Source organism: Arvicanthis niloticus, chromosome 10 (assembly GCF_011762505.2).
Source record: "Arvicanthis niloticus isolate mArvNil1 chromosome 10, mArvNil1.pat.X, whole genome shotgun sequence".
Classification (NCBI taxonomy): Eukaryota; Metazoa; Chordata; class Mammalia; order Rodentia; family Muridae; genus Arvicanthis; species Arvicanthis niloticus.
Window position 1 is genome coordinate 16,762,548 of NC_047667.1, and position 25,867 is coordinate 16,788,414.

General features: G+C 46.2%; 1 protein-coding gene and 1 long non-coding RNA gene across 11 annotated transcripts in view; one reads left to right on the forward strand and one right to left on the reverse strand.

Annotated features, from left to right (window-relative positions):
• Mgat5 (alpha-1,6-mannosylglycoprotein 6-beta-N-acetylglucosaminyltransferase) overlaps nucleotides 1–25,867 on the forward strand; it is a 284,487-nt gene that overhangs the window by 227,247 nt on the left and 31,373 nt on the right. For all 10 annotated transcript variants that reach the window (XM_076941068.1, XM_076941066.1, XM_076941067.1 and 7 more), the window contains one exon: nucleotides 19,048–19,197. In XM_076941068.1, the coding sequence (XP_076797183.1) occupies nucleotides 19,048–19,197 (150 nt within the window). The remainder of the gene's footprint in view (nucleotides 1–19,047; nucleotides 19,198–25,867) is intronic.
• LOC143443786 (uncharacterized) lies at nucleotides 298–10,055 on the reverse strand. The gene is made up of 3 exons (XR_013113073.1): nucleotides 9,866–10,055; nucleotides 929–1,047; nucleotides 298–398 (listed from the first exon to the last, which is right to left on the reverse strand). It is a non-coding gene; the product is annotated as an uncharacterized LOC143443786 (long non-coding RNA).

Here is a 25,867-nt window from a genome sequence, read left to right on the forward strand (position 1 = left end):
AATGACTTCATCTTCTCTGCATTTCCCTTATAGTGCCAGGCAAGTGCCCTACCATTGATCTGCATCCACAACCCTTTGCTTTTTCCATCCCTGTGTTGAGTAAACCAACCAGCAGTCATATCAGCATAAGAATCCCCATGGAGACCCATTGGTGCATCTACCTCAGTGTTGACTTTTCTATGCTTGTTATTTAAATGACACACAATTGAACGCACTATTTCTTACAAAGCACCAGCTTCCTCTGATAGAAATCAAGCCCCAGGAGGAAATGTCAACCGGCAAGCACTCTTCACTCACCTGTCTGTGTGCTGCCTCTCATCAAGAGATTCTCTCTTGAACTGTTCTTCCCGCCATCTGTCTGGGGCTCCTTTCTGTCCTGCCAGTACCCACTGCAGCCACTTGTGAACAGCATCCAATGTCGTGTCAGAACAATAAAGCAGGTTCAGTTACTCCAGCCCACACACTTGTCACCTGTTTTTATGTGGCCTATGACCTAAGTACAAGAGTTTTCATGGCAGAGCTGAGCCTATAAATAGAGATCTGTACCACCATCCTAAAATACTGATCCAGATGTCTAAGCTGTTAAGGAACTAGATAGGCAAGCGCCAGCCTGGCCTAACATAGCCATCCTTCTAGGCACTTGCTGCGTCCAGCCCCCATAGTTCTCCCTCTCCGCCATTCTGGGCATCTTCTTGTAACTTGCCTTTTAAAGAAGGTAACGAATGTTAATTGGGTCTGTTTTTTCAGGGTTTCAATCTTCTTCCTTGGCTTAGTTATCGCCATTCATTTAATAAGCCACAGAAGACATAGTAGAATCAAATGGCAGTTGTTAAAAGAGCAATCTGTAAGGATGTAGCCCAGCTGGTAGAGGGCTTGCCAAGCACGCATGAAGCCCTGGGTTAGGTCCCCAACAGCACATAGAACTGACCTGTGGCACATGCCTGTAATCTCAGCACTCAGGATGGAGGGACAGGATGATCCGAAGTTCAAGGGTGTCTTCAACCACATAGCAAGCTCAAGGTTAGGCTAGGCTGCAGTGGGCCTCGCCTCAAAGAACAGAAGGAAAGAAAAGGAAAGGAATCACTGTTAAGTCATTGCTATGTGTGTTCTAGAGGTTGAACTGAAGTACTGTGCTTGCATAGCCAATTAACTGAGCCTCCTCAGCCCACCATAGATGATCTTGACATGGTATTTGGATATGCATCTCTAAGATGTAAGGATCTTTTAAAAAAAAAAAAAAATTCCACAGTCCCATTGTTACAACTGAACTTAATGATAAGGGTTCCTTTCTTTTTGTTGCTGTCTACATGAATATGCACCACATGTATGTGGGTACCTGTGGATGTCAGAGGAGGATTTTAGGTCCCCTGGAGTTGGAGTTATAGGCAATTGTGAGCCACCCGTTATCGGTGCTAGGACCCAAACTCAAGTCATCTACAAGCCAGCAACCCAAAAGCTCTCAGCATGCAGAGCTGGAGGTGGAGCTCAGTGGTGGGCGAATTCCTCAAATGCCCAAAGCCTGGGGTCCATCCCAGAACTAAAGAAGAAAGTGCATGGTTGCCTTCCGTGGAGATTTCTTTGCTGAAGCAGCTGACTCTGCTCACAGACTGCATTTCCCTAATTGTTTACACCAGATAGGATTTATGGTTCTTCTCCTGCTACATTTCTGAGATGGGTAGATAAGATACAATGGCTGGAAGAAATGCAGATTTGATTTTGCAAGACTCCTTAATCAGGGGCATGAGCTGATAATGTCTCCAAACACAAGGCGTCCAGCATCTTGCTTTTCTCTTATGAAATGTTTAATATTTGTTATATTTTAATTAGAGGAAAACTTTTGGAAACTGTGTTCTCTGCTCCCGCCATGTGAGTCAAGGGGTTAGACTCCAATCACCTGGCTTGGCAGCAAGCACCTGTACATTCTGAGCGCTCTTGCTGGCCCCAGTATCTTGATCTTAATGTTAGCAGCCACTGACAATCATTTCCCAAGCCCAGTTGTTCTTCTGTTCTTGTTAGTGATACCGACCGTCTTTATAGAGTTCCTTAATTTGAGTGTGGATAATGCTTCTCAGCCTATTGGTTTTCCATGTGTTCGGGAGGGGGGGTGTGCATATGCATGTTTGTGTATGTGCATGTGTGTGTGCATGTGTATGGGCATGTGCATGTGGGTGTGCTTGTGCATGTGTGTATGTACATGTATGTGGGTGTGCTTGTGCATGTGTGTATGTACATGTATGTGGGTATGCTTATGTGTGAGCATGTGGGTGTGTGTATGTGTGCTTGTGTATGTGTGTGTGGGTGTACTTGTGGGGGGCATGGATGTGTGTGAGTATCTGCATGTAGGTGTACTTGTGTGTCTGTATGTGGACATGTATGTTCATGATCGTCTACATGTATGCATATTTACCATCCAGTTTGCTACGCTGGTTTCTCACTGGCCTGGGCCTTGCAGATTCAGCTAGGCATGCTGGCCAGTGAGCCTCAGGAATTTGCTTGTCTCTGCTTCCCCAATGCTGAGTTTGTAAGAGAGCATGCGTCACCACACTGGGGCCCCCTTTTGTTTTGTTTTGTTGTTTTACATGGTTTCTGAGGCTCAAATTCAGGTCCTCACCCCTGCAAGGCAAGCACTTTACCAACTGAGGTATCGCCTCAGCTCCTGTTACATTATTCTTATTGATGCTATATTAACAAGTAAATTTAACATACGAACGCTAACTTTGGAACCATCTGGAAAGTCAGACCTGGAGAACATCTGCAGAGAGCCGCCTCCTCTGCTTTTCCCAGACCCACTCTTTCCTAAAGGAGAGTTTTTCTCGCTTGAATTTTTCCAAGCAGACTTCAGCCTCAGACTCCATGTGCCCACATATGCCGTACCAGCTGAACTATCAGACCAACCAGCCAGATAGGTTCCCAGTGATTAATTCTTTTTCTGGAGACCCCGGGGCCCTCAGTCATGCACATATGGTGTCTAATGGCTTGGTAGCTGAGCTAATGCTATATGAAGGTGACCTGAATACATTTGGAATTAGACCTAATGTGGACTGGGGCACACTGCTCCTATGGAAGATCTGAGGCATCCCTGTTCTTCCCTCTGTGGGTAGGAGATACTCTCTTGGAGGAACTCTGCCACATTCAGCTCAGAAACTTTGTCAAAGACCAGGGAGCAAACACCCCTCTTAGGAATCTTTGTGGTGGACTCATTCACCCTTTCCCACGGTCTGCTGGGATTTAGAGAGCAGTTTCATTGGGAATAGTCAGTGGCCACAACAGGGGAGACCCTGGAGTGGCTTCACTGCCTTTCTCTCTTGCCCAAAGCAATTAATGCCACCGGTTTCTTACAAGGTTCCAAAATTCAAGGTTTCAGGTTGCCATTTTGCCTTCAATTTGTTTGATTGCTACAGCTGCACTGTTCGTGAATATATATATTCACGAACAAAGTGGGTACATATATATTCGTTCTCGTATACAGATACTAATTTACTGATAAGAATCTGCCCAACTAGGGGTTACAGGGAAGTAGCTCATGTGCTTGCTGGGAAAGCATGGGACCTAAGTTCAAGCCCCAGATCCCACATAAAAATACAGACCATGGTATGTATTTTAACGCCAGTGCAGGAGGCTCCCTGGGGCTCACTGGTCAACTAGGTTAGCCATAGATGACTCCAGGCCAGTGAGACACTCTGTCTCAAAGGAGAAGGATGACCTTCTGATGATGGCAGCCAATATAGAGGTCATTTTGTTTCCAGAAAATACATTTGACTCAGATCACAAGCCTCAATTGTTAACGGAAGGCTCCAGGTTCAGATGGGTGAGCCCACTTCTCAAGGGCTTCAGGTCCCTTCCCAGCCTGCTCTTCCTCCCTGGGCTATGTCTGTGTCAGTCCTACTGATGGTGAGCAGAGCCGAGAAGCAGGGCAGAGTGGGAAAGGGGAGGACATGAAATCATAGAAGAGGTTTCCCAGAAGCACTGTGAGCCCTGGCTCTCCTTGTCCCTCCGGTACACTAGCCCTTTCTGCTTCCACATGAGGGCCCCTCAGCTTCACACTTGCAGCACCCTGCTTTCTAAATACATTATTGGCTACACTTCATACTCCAGTGCTGATTACAGTCATCACTTTTATTTTGCTATCTTCATGTTTTCAAGAAATCAGGAATAGAGTGAAGATATTACAGACGGCACTTGGCTTATTTGGAGGGGAGGAAAGGCAGGATATTTTTAGCTCCTCTCTTACAAATCAGCCATCCCTTTAAAGCCGGCTGTCAGATGTCTTCTGGGAAAAAAAAAACCTCTGCCTCTGCCCTTGAATCAGAATCTCAATCTGTACACCTCGACAAAACAGAGATTGTGCCTGCGATTTAGAAGGTGCTTCTCATTTTGATCGGAGCCAGGAAGGGGGAGAATCTTGTGTTTTAAAGTGGCTTGGTCTGTCACCCGTCAGGTCCTAGCCTCCAACAGCAGCACGCTGACACACGGGATTCTGAGGGGAGAGATTACGCACTTTATTACCAGTCTGCACATCTATCATCCTGAAGCCTGGGTATTAGCACCCGTGGCACAGAGAGGCCTGGGAGAGGAAATTTAACAGGTGTGGACTTCTGTGCTCTGGCTAGAGACTGCCACAGCAAATGTGGAGCACTGTAAAAGCAAGCCAGTGCAGAGGCTGCTGGCATTAGTGGGGAGCCCTGGGTCAACAGGCTCAATATCTGTTATCTCTCAAAACTGCAGGAAGAATGGCTAAGTGAGATGCCCACTTAACACATCAAAGAGGACTGTGGTCACCAGGCTCCCTCTGTCCTATCCACCAGTACTTGTTACAGAATCAGCCTGGATAGCTCCAGCCCAGGAGCTTCCTCCCTTCCCCCAGCTTCTCTTTTCCTAATTAACCCAGCGACTTTGCTTATGTGTCCTCTTAGGTCCCATGTGCTTTCTTGGCTCCTGGTCCTCTCTTGCCCTCTCTTCTCTTCCTCACTCCATCTCCCCCATCTCTCTCAGCACTCATGGCCCAGTTCAGCCTCGTCTCTTCCCTCTTATCTGCAATAATCTCAACTATACCTTGGAATGTCAGATCCTCATCTTTCATTCAGTATCAGGTTGGCAGGCCCCTAGGCAAGTAATGGGTCTGCCTTACACCCTTGTAGTTCTGGGGCCTGTGTTGTATGCTGGGCTCAGACATCCAGGTGTAAGTCAGGAATTGGAGGGTGTATGTGTAGAACGAGAAAGAAAGAAGAAATGGGGGCAGGGAGTTAGGACTCTTCAAACCACAAACTTTTTAAAATGCCTCACGTTTCTGTGAATGCAACTGAAATGCTAGGGCAGGCTTTGTTTGATCTGGTTCATTTGGAACTGAGTTCCATGAGAGGTGGGGAGAGGTATGGAAAATGTTTGTTTGTTTGGGGAGTATTTTTAAACAGGGTCTTCTCTTAAGAGCCACGATGGTCTCAAAAACGTATCTTTAGACCTGGCTGTTGTAAGGAGCCAGGATACGTTTGATAGAACACATGGTATGGTAAAGTGGGAGGGGTGCCTGGCTGGGCCCATGTTGAGGCCCTTCCCCCTGAAGTACCAGTCATACAATGGGTCTAGTATAGAATTGAGGTTATTTAGAGGCATGGGAAGGGGAGGTGACAAGGGAGTAGGGGCAGAGAAGGAGATATGGGGAGAGGAGAGGGGAAGGGAGAGGGAAGGAGAGGGAAAGGGAAGAGGAGAGGCCAGCCAGGAACATAATGAGAAAGATGGGGGAGGGGAAGAAGAGAGAGGGAGAAGGGGGTCAGAGAGGGTCCCAAACAGACCCTTCATAGCAAATCAGGCCTACCTAGCTGTTGCCAGGTAACTGTTGGGCGTAGAAGGACTGCTAAGAGTTTTTTGTCTGTTTTGTTTTTGGTCTATTGTGTGTGTGTGTGTGTGTGTGTGTGTGTGTGTGTGTGTGTGTGTGTGTACATGAGTACAGGTGCCCATGGAGTCTAGAAGGAAGATTCCTGGAGTTAGATCCACAAAGTTAAGAGCAGGTGCTGAAAACCAAGCTTAAGCCCTCTCTGAGAATAACATGCTCTTAACCTCTGAACTCTCTCCTGCCCCAATGGAACAGTTTTAAGAAGCTTGTTTGGTTTGTTTTGGTTTTTGTTTATTAGACAGAGACTCGTGGAGCTCTGGCTGGCTTTGGGCTCACTAAGTACTCATAGATGACCTTGAACTCCTGATCCTTCTGTCTCCCCACCTATTGAAGTCTGGGAATACAGACATGAAGGAGCCCAGGTCTTTCTGCGTTGTGGGCACGCACTCTACCAACTAAGCTACAGGCTCGCCCGAGAGCTGTTCTTTTCACAAGAAAAGAAATGAGGCTTGGGAGATTGCCCAAGAACCACAGATTAGTCACCAAACCCAGATGAAATACAGATGACTGTAGACCAGCATGGCTCAGCATGTATGGCTGGAGAGGTGACTCAGCCTTAGGAGCACAGACTGTTCTTCCAGAGGTCCTGAGTTCAATTCCCAGCAACCACATGGTGGCTCACAACCATCTGTGATGGGATCTGATGCCCTCTTCTGGTGTGTCTGAAGATAGTAACAGTATACTTGCCATCCCTAAAACAAATTTTAAAAATGGTTTTTAAAAAATATGGCTCATCAGGTAAAGGTGCTTGCCACCAAGTCTGATGACCTGATTTCAAATCCAGGGACCAAGGACCCACATGGTGGAAGAAAAGAACTGAGTTCCCCAGTTGTCCTCTGACCTTCATCTACAGAGAGAGAGAGAGAGAGAGAGAGAGAGAGAGAGACAGAGAGACAGACAGAGACTAAATAGAACATCTTCTAAACTAGATTTTTTTTTTAATCTAGAATTTGTTTTGACCTCAACTTCTTACCATGTTAAATGTAACCAGAGTCCCAGATCATAGGCCAGGGCCACATGGCCACCTGCCTGTTTACAGATTCTCCTCTTGGCCTCACACAAAGTCACTATAGCTGCTCAGTCTGTGAAGTTGCTAGTGAGGCCTGACAAGCATGAGATCTGCAGAAGCATCCTGGGTGTTTCTGAAGCAGTGCTGTCTACCACACTTCATCATTAGAACAGCGAGTGTTTCCGGGCACATTCAGTGCCGTCTTACATGGAGTCTGCCACCTTCTTACTGTGCAGGCACCACTGTGACAGTTGTGACCTGCCTGGTTGGCCATCCTGGTGTCTCCAGAAAGGTGATATTCAGTAGTGATTGCTCTCCAAAGAAAGAAATGCCTCTAAAGCATCAGTAGAATGGTAGGATGAGTGCATGCGCGTGCGCACACACACACACATGCACGCGCACATGCATGAGCCTGTGGAGGCCAGAAGATAACACTGTGTGTCTTCCTATTCTGCACCAGGTTTTTCAGGCTCAGGTCTCTCACTAATCTTGAAGATCAGATTTCTGGCAGACTGCCTGCCCAGTGATTCTCAGGGTGGAGATGCTCCTCCCTGGTGCTGGCATTATAGGCATGCACCACAATACCAGCTTTTATGTGGTGCTGGGGATCTAAACTCGGGTGCTCCTGCTTCTGTGGCATGCTCTTTATACCCACTGAGCCATCTGCCCCTTCATGGGATAAATTCTTAGTAAAAAGTTTCAGCCTCGTACTGTGTGTAGCTGTTTCTTCATGTCATGGTAGCCACAATGGCTTCAGTAGTTTGAATGTCATTGTGTTTGGGTTTTGTTGTTGTTATTTGTAAGTGAACCTGATGTGTTAAAGGGTTGGAGATAGATCTATGCCATGGCACAAATATGGAAGTCAGAAGACATTAGTCTTCCACCAGGGCTTCTCGGGAGCTAGCTCAGGCCTCCTGGCTTGCAAGTCAAGTGCCGTTACCTTCTGAGCCATCCCGCTAGCCCCTGGCTTGTGTTTTATGTAATTAAAATCAATGAATGGAAGCATTCTTGGTGTCACACAACACCTACTGCCTTTGAAGGACTCATAACTATGTACACTTCTGAGAGTGTCATGGCAATGCATAGTTTATATGTGCACTGTACGCCTCCAGTTATAGAGGGTAGCAGCGGCATCTGAGCCACCTCTTTTTTATAATGAAGGATGAAGATGGATACAGTCTCATGGAAGTGGGCCTGGCTGACATTGTTTACCTTCTCTGGTTTCCCAGAACCATACCAGAGGCTCATCTCCATGGATCCTACCTCCTAGATTACTATATAGTCACTTCATGTCAGATAGGCTGCTAAATGTGACTTTGTTATCTGACTCTGTGTGTGTGTGTGTGTGTGTGTGTGTGTGTGTGTGTGTGTGTGTGTGTACTGTGCCTTATGAACATTTGAGGATGTCCTGTGCCTTTCACACTCATCTGTATAGGCTTGCATGTACACATACCAAAATAATAATAATAATAATAATAATAATAATAATAATAATAATAATAATAATAAAGTAGCCTGGGTTAAGTTGCCTGGCTTAATCCAGGCAGTTTTAGGGGGAGCTCCAACTTACATGGGGCCATCTGCCTCCCACAAGCACTTTAAAGAGCCATACCCAGCCTCTTTCTGGAAACAGCTCTGAAATTCACAGGGAGGAGCCACCCTTCATATCAGCCAGAGAAGGAACTTTCTCCATACCGTTTGTCTGAAGCAACGCTTGTAGCTTGCGACTGCCAAGGGAAAAGGTAGTTATTGGAAGCCATGCGTGGGCTTCTACAAAGAGTGAACTTTGAGTGAACATGCTTGGCTACCTTCCTTTCATTTCTGACTGTCACCTATCTGGTAAAGAGTGTGCCCGAGGCTCAGAAGCATCTTGCTAGGGATCACCATCCCTCTCTGTTCCCATCCTCTGACCTTGATTAAGGCCTACCAGGGAAGGCAAATGATCCTCTGAACAAGGCTGACACTCCCAAACTTGGGGGAGGAGCAGATTGTGCCTCTCCCTGCACCAGTCACTGAAGTGACACTGTCTGCCGCAAAGTCCCACGAGTATGCTGTGTATGAAATTTGTATGAAATGGGCCTGCGTGAGCCAAGAAGCACCGTGATCATCTCCCTTCCACCTGAAAGCTCCTTGTAACATTAAGTGGAAGGAGTGAGATTTCACAGGCTATGAGAAAAACCAACTATCTGAACCCTCACATGGTTAAGTTACTTCTCTGCTCTTTGGATTCAATTTGGGACAGACTCTTTCTCCTTAAACAGTTAAAAAAAAAAACAACCCACTTATCCTTCTATTACTCCACATCCCAAGAACAATCCCATTGCAGTAATTAAAGTCCCCACTTTAGTGTAATCATGGAAACTCTGAAGAGCCTTTGAAGTTAGGCTTCCCTCCTTGGCTGCCAAGTCCAGCTTCCCTCAAGAGTTCTCACCTTCCCCAGCCTCCTCATCCTTTCCCATCATCCCCCTGCCAACCCCACTCCCACCCAAGCTCTTTCAGGGACAAAGTGGGGAAAAGTCTAGATCAGGAACAGGAACCAATTGCCCCAATAGAACTGACACTGCCTAGTGCCCTACCTCCTGGGCTCTCCAGGTAACGAAAGTCAGTTTTCTCTAGTGAGATTATCAGGGCTTCTTGGCCACCCTCTACTGCCCCCAGCTCCTGTGTGCCACCAACTTGTATTATGTCACTATTCGGCTTTCTTGAGTTAGTGGTTTGATTTCTTCCAGACTCCCAACTCTCCAGCTGCCTGCTGTGCCTGTCACCCATGTGGGCAGCCCTCTGCCAAGTAGTCTCCTATTAGGCACCATCCCATGCAGTCCACCCTTCCCCCAAGAGAAGCCCAATCATGGGAACTCAGATCTGACCGTGATGCTTGAACACACTGTCTGGCAGCCATCAGTGTGTAACAGAAGTTCCTGGAGGAAGCAATGAGGCTTTTCAAATGGTTCCCTAGAGGCCCCTACCTGGTTAAGTGGAACCGGGAACCTATCCCTCCGTAGACATCTTCCTTCCTTTCTCAGGTATGTCGTAGCTAGTAGCCATTCATACAAGACCCACATGCCTCTTATGCCCTGCCTTTAGAGGAGGGCTGGCTGCTTATTTGAGGTACTCGTGCATGTGTTCTTGTTTGTGGCTGATCTCCTGATCTCCGCACTTAATGGCCATTCACACCTACCACCAGTGTCACCTTGGCCACCTCACCTTGTGAGATTCCCTGGAGATAGTCACAAGCTAGCCCTGTGACCTCACAGGCCTCCTTTGTGAGGAAACAGCAGCCTACCTCTGCCAAAGCCCTCAGCTTCAGGGATGGAGTCTTTAAGTCACCCACCCACTAGTACCCTGGGAAGTCTGTAAAAACATTCCACTTTACGAGGCTGAGGAGATGCTCAGTTGATAGAACACTTGCCAAGTGCATGCATGAGACCTGAGTTCAGATGCCCAGCACTCCTGTGTGGTGACAGGAATCTGTACCACCAGTGCTAAGGGTTAGACACAGACTGGAAGGCCCCTGGAACTCACTGGCAAGCCATCCTAGCCAATCAGTGAGCTCTGGGTTCAGCTGAAGACCCTGCCCCAAGAAACAAGGCAGAAGGCAACTTGGAAAGATATCTGGGACATCTGGGGCCCACATTTGGCCTACACATACACACACACACACACACACACACACACTACACACACACACACACACTACACACACACTACACACACACACACACTACACACACACACACTATACACACACACACACTACACACACATACACTACACACACACACACTACACACAACTACCCAACTTCCTTCTAGCATCCTTCTAGCTTTCCTTTGTGACAGCTTTCTCTTTGCCCTTGCACTGTTTCTGGTTTTACTACCCAGGCAGAGCTGATAGCAGGCAGCATCTGGAGGACTTGTTGACACATGAGCCACAGTGGTCTGCTTCCAGCCTTCCCAGCCCCTTCTGTGAGCAGGGCAATGGAGCTGGCAGGCTTTGCGGCTGGAGGACTGTCAGTCCAAGTAGATTAAGGGACATCAAGATCCATCAAATGTCTGCATCTGCACTGAGAAAAAAGGAACCAGTGTTGTATTTTCCAATTTGAAGACCTCCTGCCCTCCTCTAAGCAGAAAGCAGGGTCATGGTAAAGGGTTTCTTGTTCTTGCAAACTCACTAGCAGCTCCCCAGAGCCCTTTCAGAGGCATTTGTTAGAAGCAGAAAGCCCTGAAACACAGTGCTGGAAACCAGGGAGCATGCTAACTAGGTGGCTCAGTAGGGCTGTGAGCAAGCATTGGGTGGAGCTGGGCAGAGCAGTGCAAGGATTGGTCAGGTCAGAATTCCCATCCATGGTTTGTTCCTTTATGCCTTCAAGGCTGTTATTAGCACCACAGATTAAGATGTGTGTCATTGAGTTACAAAGACACCCTTTCCAAACTACCTGCCAGCCAGTTGTGTGTGTGTGTGTATGTGTGTTGTATTTTCACATGTATGTAAATGTACACACAACTGTGTGTGGAGGGAAATGGGACCTCGTGTATCCTGTTCTGTCATCCACCTCACTCCCTTGATACTAGTTCTCTTACAGAACCTAGGACTCAGCTTGCACCCAGGAAGCCCAGTATCCTCCTGTCTCTGTTCCCCAGCCTCCAGTGCTGTGCATAGTTGCATCTGGGGCTTCACATGGGAGTTTGGACTCAGGTGCTCACACTTGTGAGCAAGCATTCTTCCCCACTAAGCCATCTTCCTAGCACATCATTTTTACTTTAAGTGGCAGGTCATGAGGTGTGCCAAACAGATGAGAAATGTCCAGGGGAGAGTCCGGCCATGCCTACAGCAGAGAACAGGAATGTTGTTAAGTAGTGAGGGGTGTAGCACCCATGCAGCCCAACACCCAGAACACCACCATTTGCCAAAGAAATTGATGCCATTTTCTGTTCTTATTCCTGGGCCATAAGAGGAATTGGCTGAGAAACATCTGATCCTCGGTTTCTCCGTTTCACCTCTTACCCGGCCATGGAGAGCATAGTGTTGCTTAGATTGAATTGACTTCCCAAAACTCTTAATATCTCACTCCCTCTCATCCCTCAAGCTATAGCCAGAAACAGCCAGGGAGCTCTGACAGCCGCCCACTCCTTTGCTTGCCTGCTCACCCGTCCTTCTGTGTCACACCCCCATGCCTCCATATGAGGTTCCGGTTTTCGTTTTAATCAGTTAGATCAGTTGTTTTTAATGAGAATTTAAACTAAGCTTAAGACCCAGAAGCATTTGGAAGGCAGCAGGTTGCTCATCTGAGGCCTCACAGGAGCATCCCATGCTGTGGCTGTGAGACAGGGATGTGTGAGACAGGGATGGAGGTGTGCTTCTGCACATGCTCAGTGCACATCCTTTCTGCTGCATCTCAAGTCGGTGGGCGATAGGACATTTAAGAATAGGTTGTTTTCAATGCCCTTAGACTTCTGCAGTTGGAGAAGGAAAGTTTTTGGTGAGTGATCTTAACCCATTTCTACACACACACACACACACACACACACACACACACACCCCTACTTATGCCAGAAAATGGAACCCACTACAGACTAAACTAACAATTGCACAAAAATACAGCTTGGTAAACCAATGAGCTTTCATTGGGGTTGCTACAGAAGAATGGGTAAGGAGTTACTTATAGGAACAGGGATTCTTCAAAAGCAGCCACATCCCAGAAAAGCCCATCCTGGCATGGGCAACAGCTCAGCAAAGCAGCAGTCCCTGTAAGCAGCTCAGCAGTCCTGAGAACTCTGCTCTGCAGCTGGGCTGGTCAGTCTCTGCCCTAGTAGTTGTTGCCTCTGCTGTGTAACTGCAGAAGGGCCCCCAGGAGTCTTGTGATGACACATATGGGGAGTCTGTTTATCTCCTGCATCTCATGAGCATGGTTGTGGTGATCTGTGCTTGTAATCCCTGTAAGCCCTGGAGAGGTGGGACAGGGGGCGTCCCTGCAACCTAAGCAAATTAGCAACCTCTCCAAAACCAGGTAGACGCATGTGTGTACACACATGTAAAGTATTGCCTTACCTAAGCAAATCAGCAACCTCTCCAAAACCAGGTAGACGCATGTGTGTGCACACATGTAAAGTATTGCCTTACCTAAGCAAATCAGCAACCTCTCCAAAACCAGGTAGACGCATGTGTGTGCACACATGTAAAGTATTGCCTTAGCCAGTGTTTTGTTGTTATAACAAAATACTTGAGGCCGGGAAGTCCTGGCACGTGGTTATCATCTGCTCGGGGGCTGCCCAGGGTCTCCATCTGCATCGTAACAAGGTCAGGGGCTGCATGCAGTCAAATAGCACAAGTGTGCTAGCTCAGGGGGTTTTGGCCCTCTTATGAAGCCATTGTTCCATTATGAGGGTCACCCCCACCTCCTCAGACTTCATCTAATCCTAATTACTTCCCAGAGGTCCACCTCCAGATACCATCAATATGGGAATTTCCAAAGCCTGAACTATTGGTAGACCTATTAAATCATAGCTGACATCCGAATGCTACCCAGATTTACAGATGTTACAATCTGGTGGTATTTTAATGTGGCAATTATACATTACAGTCACTACTCAGGCTGCATTCACCCCTGCAAACCATCACTCCTCAGTAACCCCATCTGGAAGTTAATTTATATCATCCCCATGCAAACTTACAGACTTGAACTACAAACACCCACATGTATAAACACTATCCATATGCCTAACATTGCTTCCCATGGTTTGTTTTTTTTTTTTTTTTTCAAATGGAGCATTGATGCATTGTAATTATTTGGTAGTGAGACTTGACACTAGTCCTCCTTGACATTTCAGACCTTTTGAACCAAGGGGAGCTCTTTTAAGATGCTGGTTACAATGGTTCAGTCAGTAATGTACTTTGCCTCACAAGCAGGAGGACCTAAATCTGGTTCCCAGAGCCCATGCTTAAAAAAAACTGGGTACAGTGGCCCACAATTGTAATTCCAGGACAGGAGAGATAGAGCTAGGAGTGGGCTTCCCAGGTTTGCTGACCAGTCAGGCTAGCACAGTCAGTAAGCCCCAGTTAATGAGATCCTCTACCTCAGAATTCGAGGTGGACAACACCATATTTATTTGTGTGTGTGTGTGCGCGCGCTCACACACACACACACACACACACACACACACTGTTGATGATGATATTCATTCCAGCAGAATTCAATTGAGCAAGCATCAGAGCTTTGAAGCAGGGACAGAGGTGGGGGTGGGGAGCGAGGGTGGGCCCAGGCATCTGTCTCTAATCTCTCCCTCAATCCAGCTACTTACTAGGGCGCAGTTTGAGTTTAGGGAGTTTACTGGCTAAAGGGTCCCAGGGGCTGTAAGAGCAATAAATAGGAGCCTGCTTGGGATTCACAGGAGATTGGTGCCAGCTGCTGAGGTCGGAAGTAGATGAGGGCACCTGGGTGGTGGAGAAAGGGGACTCACTTTTTTTTCTTTCTTTCTTTCTTTTTAATTAATTGATTAATTAATTAATTAAAATACATTTCAGATTTTATCCCCTCACCCAATTCCCACCACCACCCAGGAACCCCCATCCCTTCCCCCCTCCTGCCTCGACAACCCCTTCCCCACCCTCTAATTCCTCCCCACTCGGTGTTCAGCCTTCATGGGATCAGGGATCTCCTCTCCCACCCATGCCCAACAAGGCCATCGTCCCCTAAGTATACAGCTGAAGTCATGGGTGCCTCTCTTTGTGCTCCCAGGCTGGTGATTTAAACCCTGGGAGGCTCTGGTTGGCTGGCACTGTTGCTCTCCTCTTGGGGCCACCAACCCTTTCAGCTCCTTCAGTTCTCTAACTTCTTCATTGGGAACCCTTGATCAGATCAATGGGTAGCTGCGAGCATCCGCCTCCGGATATGTCAGACTCTGGCAGACCTTCGAGGAGACAGCTGCATCAGGCTCCTGTCAGCACGCACTTCCTGACATCCATATCGGCGTCTTTCTTTGGTGACTGCACATGGGGTGGATATCCGTCCCAGGTGACTCACTTTTTGAGACCTGTTGAAGCCACAAAGAGGCTGATGGCAAACCTCAAGAGATGAGTGGCCACTCCAAGTTTAGGCCTGAGATTTGAACTTAAAACACTTCCTGAGGCTCCTGTAGCCATGAGTGGGCTTTCATCTGGGGAGCTACTGTGGTGTGAATTTGAGATTTCCCCTTAGCCCGGAGGTTCACTTGGTCTCCAGCTGGTGGCATTCTAGGAAATTTATGGACCCTTTAGTAGGCGGAGCCTTGCTGGAGGAAGTATGTTTACAACCCAGCCCAGCGTTCTGTTCTCTCTGATTCCTGACTGGAGGCACTGTGATCAGCTGCCTCCCACTCGTCCAGCATGCCCTCCCCACCATGACAGACTATATATATGCCCTCATACTATGAGCCAGAATGAGCTCTGCTTTGCTTACGTTGCTTTTTGTCTGGTCTTTAGTCTCAGCGGGGAGCTGTCTGAGAGCCTCTGGACCAGCTCCATTTGGAATAGAAACACGGTTGGTTGGTTCCGTCTCCCAGATTCCTACAAAACTACCACAAGACTGTCTATGATGAGATCTCAATTCCTCTAGTCCTAATTGTTTCCAAAGGTCTACCTTCATATACCATTACCATATGACTTTCCAAATCGTGAACTATTGGTAGATACACTAGCTACACTAACTACCTGACATCCTAAATGATGGCCAGATGTTTATTTGTGACTAGGTTGTGGGAAAGAGAGGCCAGGTTTTCTATCCTCTCAAAGTTCTGCTTGGAACATTCTCCCCGGGCCCCCCCATCACCTGCTGGCATCTCTTTAGTTAAGAGTTAAGAGCCTAAATCCTCTCTGAAAGGAATCTCTTCTCAGATGTCACCACACCCAAGCACCCTCTGTTGAGCCTCTCCATAGCCATAGTTTTCCTCCTGGCCTAAGCCTTCCTGCTTGGAAAACTTCAAAGAGCCCCTGCCTTTCCTGGATTTGGTCGTTGCACATGTGTGACCTCCTAGATCCTTCCTTTCCCAGGCGTTTGTCTGGGATCCTAATCTTGAATCTGTCTGCAGTGAAGGGGTTTAGACTCAAATGAAACCACATGGGCGGTTTGCTGCTGTGTCTTGCTGCAGCGGCTGGGGCCTCTCCAGTCAGCAGCTGGCTGTTAGCAGGAAAGCCCCTTTTTTGTGTTAGGGACAGATGACTGCATCCACTTCCAACCCCCATTTCAAAGCCAACAAACTGTCCTGAGAGGCGACTCTAGTGAAAATGTGGGGTAGATCTGGGAAGAGTTGGGGTGCCCAGCACCACTGCTGTTATGGGAATCTAGAGACTTGGGAGTGTAGAATGGCAGGCGTGGGTACAGCGTGGACACTGGATCCTTCCAATTTCTTTGCCTTAGCTTTGTTTGTTTGTGTCTAATGTGTTATGAAATATAATACATTGGGGATGGGGATACCTGGCAGGCCCATGCTAAGGTATCTCCCTGAGAAATCACAGCATGCAACAGAGCTGGTATAAAAAGGATTGGGGGTGGGGGGTGAAGGCCTGGAGAAGGTAGAGGCAGACAGGAGCAGAGCCTCAAGGACAGAGAAAGACAGAAAAAGAAAGGGGGGAGAGAGACCAGCTGGGCACACGTGGGAATGGGGAGCAAGCAGTCCTCTATAAACCACCTGCACCTGGCAGCTGGTGATGACATAAACTGTTGCTAGGTCTCTGGGAGAAGCCTAGCGGAATTGCCTGTAAGCTAACATTATGTGGTCCCGGATGTTGTAGCTAGAGGAACTAAGGCTTCATGCATGCTCAGAGCGTATTCTAACACTAAGCCCCAGTCCCAGCTCTGGCTCTCTGCTTTTTCTCACACTAATCCTCCTTCCTCTCTTCTTGTTCCTTCCTCTTCCTCCCTCTTCTATTCTTCCTCTTCCTCAGCTTTTTCTTCCTCCTCCTTCCTCCTCTTCACTCTCCTTTCCCCCCCTTCCTTCCTCTCTGCCTCACCTCCGTATTCTCCATCTCACTCTGTGTTTCTCTTGCTCTCTCATTCGCCTTACCTGTGCTGACGCCAACACCAGTGACCTTTGACCCTTAGCCCTCTGTGTTGTGCATTCTGAATGTTGGAGAGGTTCTAGCTGGGCCCTTTGGGACTTCTAGCTTCCCTGGGACTGAGTCCCCTCTAGGCAGACCCATACTAGGGAAGTCAGCAAGGTTTTAGGAGCCCCCTGCCTGCTTCCAAAGGACCTGGGGACGGACAAGGTTCTGAGAATACAGGGGGTGGATAGAATTTATTAGATGCCCAGCACAGGAACCCATACCCCAGAACCCTTCCAGTTAACTTACAGGAGGTAGAAGATCCTAAACACGGCTCAGGCTTGAAGTAAGAAGAAGTCAGGACTTATAAACCATTGCACTCTTGTTTGGTCAGGGGCCACATCCCTGAAGTCAGAAAGTCAGCAGCTTGTAGCCACGCACATCAGACATGGTGTGGGACTAAGCCTGTGTTTCAAGCATCTTCTTTTTTGGTAGGCTGGCCTGCAGTCAGAAGGTTATTTACTACTGGTTATTACTCTAATGCATAAAATAGGACATTTTAACTTGAACTTGGCTTTGAAAAGGTTTCCTCCTCCAATGTCAGGGTGTTGTATGATAGCCACAGGACAAGGATGTCACACAGAGAGGCTTCAACCAGCTTCATTCAGGTTCAAGTCCTCATCTGTGCACTGGGGGCTGCTAGGGCCACTCACCCCGCCCTCTCTCTCAAGTTCCTTAACAGTCTTTGGTCACAAACTGGCTATTATTAGATTTTTCTCAGTGTGGGGCAAAAAAAAAAAAAAAAAAAAAAAAAGACACTCAGAAGGTCCTACTTTGACACAACTGGAAGCCATTACAGAGCTTGAATCCTTCAAATTCAAAAGGAAGCAGGGGGAGGGGGAGGGTCAGACCATACACGGTCGACTTGGACTACTTAGTCACACAAACGCCAAAGGGCAGCAAGAGGGACCTTGTTTCCTCAACACAGGTGGTTTCAATTTTGAACCCTGAAAACCTGTGCCTGCAGATGCTCGGGACCTTCGGTTCTGCCCCTCATAAAAAAAAGGCTGAGTGTTCTTCACTGATTCAGAGCACCACAAAGTTCCCACTTAACCCTCTGTCTCCTTTGGCTCACCTGGGTATTCTCAGCTCTCCAGCTGCTGGATCTACCTAGTGCATCGTGAGAGAAACCCTCCTCTTCCCCAGTGTCAGAGTGAAGTGGGCTGCAGCTCTGACAGCATGAGTTCATCATCACTTGAAATACTGGCAAACAGGGGATGTTTGTATTCCCTGGAGACAGCTTAACAACTCGGGATAAATATTCCAGGCCAGCTGACTGCCTTCTCCAAGCCTTCATTCCTGCCCCACCACACACAAACTTCCTTCCCAAAAACTGGTGAGCCAAAAGCAATGCACTGGGTCCCTAGTAATTCCCAAAACCAGGATGATACTTCCAGACACTTGACCATGACGGTTGTTATTCTGTAATATTTCACCACATGTGTGTATACATATATATAGTCAAATAATAATAGTAATATAAATACATAAACATGGTTAGATACATGGTAACACACACTCACATGGTTCTGATTGCAGACTTATATAGTGGAAATATGGCTGTTTCTACCCTAAAGATCCAGACAGATTCCTATTTTCATGTGTGTTTGTGTCTCTGCAGTCTGCATGCATATGTGTGGGTTTGCATGTGTGGGGGCACACATATCGGGACCTGTACATATACACATGTGTATGTGGGTACATATGAAGGCCAAAGGTTGACATCACTGTCTTTCCTGTTCATTGTTCACCTCAGGTATTGAGACAGAGCCTCTCACTTGAACCCAGAGGTCATGGATTTGGCTCATCTACTAGCCAGCTTACTGCAGGGATCCATAGTCTCTGCTCCCCTAGCTCCAGGACTGCAGGCAGGCCACCATGTTCACCTACTGAGCCGCGTCTCCATCCCTAGGCCAGATTGCGTTTAAGATAAATCTCACTATCTGTGTGTCACAGGGCCAAGATCCCTGCATTAACCATTCTTATCCCTGTATCCTGCAGCTCTTACACGAGGTCTGGCCCTACCAAGCAGGTCTCTTTACTAATGCACTTTCTGCTACTGTCTCCTCTCTAGAATAAGAAACTCTACTTGGATATCATTCACACGTACATGGAAGTGCATGCCACTGTTTATGGCTCCAGTACCAAGAACATTCCCAGTTACGTGAAAAACCATGGTATTCTCAGTGGGCGTGACCTGCAGTTTCTTCTCCGGGAAACCAAGGTAACCTCCCAGCAGATTCATAACAAGTCACAGAATTTATGGGTTTGTTCCTCCCGGCATTGAAAATGGGATCCGAGTCTTTCATGCTTTCTTTTCATGGTATGATAGAACTTTAGACAATAGATTAGAGATATGGCTCAATGCTTGCCCAGAAACACACACACACACACACACACACACACACACACACACACACACACACACACAACCAGATCTGAGTTGTGCTGTAGTGTCTCAAGTTTTAATATCTATTATTATTTATTAAAATAATCCATTTAATGATTCCATAGAAACATTAGCCCATGTTAGCCTAGCTATCAGGTTTTCTGGGTGTTTGTGTACACGTATATACTTTACAATTAAAGACCCTTTACATGTGGTTTTGTGTTTCAAATGTATCTGTGTATTGGCTCTAAAGAAGAAAGGTCCAGATTGGAGATGATGGTGCATGTCTGTAATCGCAGTATGTGGGACTCAGAGGCAAGAATCAGGAGTTCAAAATCATCCTCAAATATGTAGGGAGCTTGTTGCAAGCCTAGGAATGAGACCCTGTCTAAGCTTTAAGCAGTAACCAAGCAGTGATGTTCTAGAGCAACTACTGAAAAAAAGTTAATAAGTTATAAATTGTGGCTGCTGTGAGTTCATTCATTGATTTTGTTTAAAACATGTGTTTTTGCAATTAAAAGTTATACATACACACACACATATATATTATATATACATACATATACATCATATACATATACGTATATGTTAATGGTAGCATTTGCCTGGCATGTGATCCCCCACTTCCATGCCGTGGCATGAGCACACCCACACCTGTACTCACACCACATACACGATAGTACAAGTCTCTTATAAACAGAGTGTGGCTGTTCACCAGGTAAAAGGATAATATCTGATTTTTGTCTCAGTTTCTCATTCTGTAAACACAATTGATTCTTTTTGCCCCCAGGTCATTTGTATGATTTCAAGGATAAACATTTTGAAAAACTGGGTTTCGTTTTCTGAGGACTTCTAATTCTTAGAAGGTCTCCTGTCACCTGATGACTGCTCGGATCTGTGAGACAGGAACGCCCCAGTTTCACTGCTCTCTTCCCGTCAGTTTCTTTCTTAGTTTGACATTTCCGATGTCCCAGCCTTTTCTCTGCAGCATTTCTATTTTCTGCCGCTTGCCTCCTTTCACTTTTCTTTGGTGCGATCCTGCTGAAAGTTCAAGTTCCTTTAAAATAACACCAGGGCAGAGCTGCCACACAGCGTGTCATTACCGCCTCGAATGCTTCTATTAGCCTGACCCTGGGAATGGCTCCCTCGGCCTTGCAGATCTTAAAAGAGCCCTCATTTGCCTACCATCCATTTACCTTGTCAGAGAATGGGAAATGGGCCAAAATTGAAGTCCATCCTGTCTGGAGGAACACAAGAAAAGAGCCTCTAAGACCCAGCCATGATGTTGGAGCAGGCCACACAGCCAAGGGTGTGGCTTGGTTTTTGATCATGAGAAGCTCGTGCTCAGATATACATAAGGATCAAATATATAAATATACATACATACATACATTCATACATACATACATACATACATATCCTTAAAAACAAAGGAAGCAGGTGTTGGGACTGGAGAAATGGCTCAGTGGTTAAGAGCACATACTGCTCTTACAAAGGACCAGGGCTCAGTTCTCAGTACCTGTAGCAGGCACAGCTGCCTCTAACTTCAGTTCCAAAAGATCTAATCCCCCATAGGCTCTGTAGATGCTACAAACACATGGAACAGAGATAAACAGGTACACACACACACATACATATATACACATAAACGTTTTAAGTAATTAATTTAAAACTGGTACCTTACAGTGTTGCTTCAGTTAGAATTATTTAGCATCTGTTTCTCTAATATGAATATATTAAGGCTGGAGAAATGGCTCGCCAGTTAAGAACACAGCACATGCTACCTCTCCAGAGGCCCCAAGTTCTGTTGCCAGCACCCACATTGGGCTACCTTTAACTCCAGCTCCAAAGGATCTGATGCCTCTGGCCTCTGTGGGTACCGCCTGCATTCATGTACACACACACACACACACACACACACACACACACAGAGCTACACATAATTTAAAATACAGATACATCTTAAAGAACATGTTAAACCACTCCATGTGGAGTTATGACTCAGATGTTAGTAGGTAAGAGGAACGCAGGTGGTGTGTGGCCAAGACTTCCCTTACATCGAGAGCCCAGCAGTGGGCAACTGAGATGAATAAGAGCTGAGTTTGGAATGTCCTGTTGTTTCCTGCTTCTAACTCCTTCTTCAGTGCCACCGAGCAGTCTCAAGCAATTTCTTCCCTTCCATGTTGGAAGTTAAGAACAGGAGCTGCCAAAGGAGAAGTGTCTGTAAAATGGAAGACTCTCCTCAGACTCAGCTAACCAGAGGAACAAGCCTGGTCTTCTCTCCCTGAGATCTTCAGAGATAGGGGAAATGGCTGCTGTTCAGTCACTTTGAGGCTCATTATTTTTTTATTAATGAGCCATCTTTGGATTTTGCTATTGCTTTGTTTTGGGCTCCTTTAGTGTCGGGGATTGCCTAGTACATGCTAGGGCAAGCATGTGCCCACTAAGCTACTTCCTGGGCCTATAAGCCATCTTTGAAACTCTGCTTCCAGAGTAGAACTCTGAGCATGCCATTGGGAGCCCTGGCCTCAGAAGACAGAGGGATGTTGGTATAACATGAAAATTGGGGCTTAAAGTATTGGGAAGTTGCTATAGTCTAGAAGCCTCATCTAACAGAGCTATAAATTTTGATAGACTAGATATCTAAAAACTATAGACCGGTCATTTGGTCTATCAAACTCTCAAAGAGGAGTTGGGGCCTGCGAATCATGCCTCACTTTTTACATTTTTGCATATTTTACATTTTGATTTAACTGTCCATCTCCTCTAATATGACTTTTCTTCACCTTCCTAGTTTTTGTTTGTTTGTTTGTTTGTTTGTTTGTTGAGGCAGGGTCTCATGTAGCCCAGGCTGGCCTCAGACTTAACCAAGTAGGCAAGGATAAGCTTGAACCTCTGATCCCCTTACCTCCATCTTCTGAATACAGGGATTACTGGTATGCATTTCCATAGCCTGTTTATGTGGTGGGGGGATCAAGCTCAGGGCCCCCCAAACCAAGCACTCAGCATCACCAGCCTATCTTCCTCGTTTAACTTCATTACCTTTCCCACCTTCTCTTGGGTTGTTGTTACTAGTGCACTGTAATGAACATCAAGTATTCACATCCTACTTGGAAGGGTATCTGGACTCTCCTCTCTAGCCAAACTAGGTACTCCCCTTCTGTAGTCAAAGACAAATTCTAACTGTAGCCTAGCAGGGGAAGCTGCTGTTCATACACTCATTTCCCAGCACCCCCCACCATTCTTCCCTCCGTGACTTAGGTGACCCAGGAGGACCCTAGTTCTTCACCAAGTCATCTCAGCTAGACACATAAACAGGTGTGACCAATGTGGAGTGTGTGCTTTACTCAGCAGTCTTTCCTTTGGGCCTAACTGCAGCCCCAAACGCACAGCTAAAAGCTCCCCAAACCCCAGCTAACTCTTGGCTCCCCTTTCCCTAGGTTTGGCTGGGTTTCATTTCTGTTGCTATGACAAAATATTCTGACATAGTGGTTTATTTCAGCTTACAATTCCAGATTATCATCCATTGAAACAGCTAGTAATAACACATCTATAACTCAATCAGACAGAAATGAAGGTATCATGTTCTGTTGCTTACTTACTTGTGCTCAGCTCAATTTTTCCAGGCTTATACACTTCAGGACTTCTGCCTAGGGAATGGTACTGCTCACAGTGGGCTGTCTTTCCATACCAATTAACTTAATTAAGACAATCTCTCACAGGCATGCTTACAGAGTAACACAAGTTAGACACCAACCCAGCACTTACTAAACATATTAACAACAACAACAACAAAAAGAAAACCTTTTTGTAAGCAAACTCTAGTGTGTCTGGGCTGGCCCCAAGCCTTCTATCTAACATAATTTCTTAATTTTATTTCTTTTGCTGTGATGAAATATCCAACAGAAGAAATTTAAGGAAGAAGAATGTTTATTTGGGTCACAAGTTTAGGTTATGGTCCACAACTGTGAGGAAGTCAAGGCAGCAGGAACTTGAAGCAGCTGCATCCAGGGTTAACAGAGAACAAGTAGTGAATGAATGCTTGCTTGTGCTCAGCCCTCTTTCTTCACATTTACACAGTTCTCAATGCCCTGCCCAGGGAATGTTGCCACCCAAAGTGGATGGGTCTTTCACATGCATTAACATAATGAACATAATCCCCTCAGGCCAACCTGCTCTACACAGTCCCTCATGAAGACTTTCTTCCCAGATGATTCTAGGTTGTGTGAGAGTGACAAAGCTAACCGTCACAAAGAAAGGGACGACATTTTCCCTATTGTGATAGACTGTATCCCTTTCTGAAACTATAAGCCAAATAAACCTTTCCTTCTCTAACTTGCTTTTTCTCAGGATATTCTGTCACAGCAACAGAAAAGTAAGGAATACAACACCAAAGAGCAGAGAAGAAATAAATGTACACATGTCTAGTGGTTTATCCATTCTTGCCCAGGTTCAAACCCAGGAAGTGATGCTGCCCTCTTTTAGGCTAGATCTTCCCATATTAATTAAGGCAATCAAGATAGTCCCCTCAGACATACCCACAGTCTGTTAGACAGCTGCCCATTGAGACCCCCTCCCTTCCCAGGTAATTCTAGGTTGTACCAAGGTGGCAATTAAAACTGACCATCATGCCCAACCATTGTAGAAATTCGTTTTTAAAGATATGAAGGAGATACCTATTCCTAGAAGTAGATACTGCTATCCTGTATCAAGAACAAAAGTGGGGCTTAACAATACCATACAGTTTGAGGACTGGCCTTCCCATCTGGAAGTCACTGCACACTGCCTTATCTCTCTCTTCTGGTAGTTTTGTAGTATATGAAATAGTGAGAACTGGCTGGCATAATGGCACACGCCTTTAATCCTAGCACTCAGGAGGCAGCAGCAGGCAGATCTCAGTGAGATGGAGGGAGGGAGGGAGGGAGGGAGGGATGGAGGGAGGGAGGGAGGGAGGGAGGGAGGGAGGGAGGGAGGGTGAAAACTCATGAAAACATGAAAGGGCTAAAGTTGTCACTTTTAACAAACACCTACATACACCTCACCTCCATCTATCTGGTAGAAGGGCATACACAGTGTTTAGCTGACTGAAATTACAACTGAATTCAAACTTGGGAAACTATTTCCCAAATGGTTACTAGCACCAAGCCTGAGACTATTGAATATTTCTACACACTATCTCCTTCAGTCCTCAAAACAGTTCCATGACAGAAGTATCCGTGTTGGCCCCACTTCACCCCTGAGAAGACAGTGCTTGTGTTACTTTAGCTAAGGTTCTAGACTACAAATGAGCCTCAAGAATTCGTACACTGAGGCAGTTTCCATGGTTACTGAATGAGGAAATCATGACTGCATAATCATCTCATTGCCCAAGCCTTTGACCAGTAATCAATTTTGGGGTGCAAACTAAGGTTAATTCAAATTCCTTCCTGATCCTCCTAATTAATAATTATCAGAAAAGTACATGCTGAGTTTATGTGGGTCCAATATTTCATTATTCTTGGCATTTCCCCATTAAAAATGGCCAGAGCTGGGGTGGGATATAATTTCCTTGTCAGACTCCGGTCTCCTAAAGAACAGATTTAAGCCCATACAATATGGCTGGTTTTCCCTGAAAGAGTTTGGCTTTAGTATCTGAATAGTTTCTTTCACCCAGTTCTTATATATATAGGTGTATATGTATGTGCACACATAGGTATAAATACAGGTATGTGACCTAGTACTTCCCCTGTATATGAGTCTCTGGGTTTAAATACCATTACATAATAAAGTATTTAGTTCAAATTCCTGAGGCTGAGATAACTATCAGTAAAGTACTTGCCCCCTAAGCAGGAAGACCTGTGTTTAGTCCCCCAAATCCTCATCTAAAACAATGGATGTAGTGAGTGGTACTCGCTTCTAATCCCAGCACTGGAGACATGGAGGTCAGTGGGTCCCTGGGGCTTACTGGCCAACCAGCCTAGGCAAAGTACAGAGACCTTGTCATAGAAAACAATGGAGAACAACTGAGGGAGACACCCAAGGTTGACCTCTGGCCTCTGCGCACACATGTGCACATAACCACACACATGCATAATAGACGTGAATGAAACTGAACAAGCCCAGGAGTGGTTAAAAGAATCTTCGTTGACACACTAAGGGTTAAAACAATCCTTTTTCCTTTCAAAACAGAGAAAAAATATCTCAGTGACTGTGTCAGGGTGCCCCAATCCTTGCCATGAATAAAACATGTGCTCTTTTGTCTGATCTGCCTTGTCATAATTTTAATTCTGGAGCATGTGATCCTTCTATTTAGAAACGCTCATTGGTGGAATTGGAGTTGTGGCCATGGAGATGGACGACATCTAGAATATCCTAGTCAGACTCTGGCCTTCTGAAGAGCAGACTTAAGCCCATACAGTATGGCTGGTTTTCTGGGGAATTATTGAGCCTTAGCACTTGAATGGTTTCTTTTCTCCAGTTTTTATGCACACACACATATGTAGGTGTGTACGTCCGTGTGAATTTG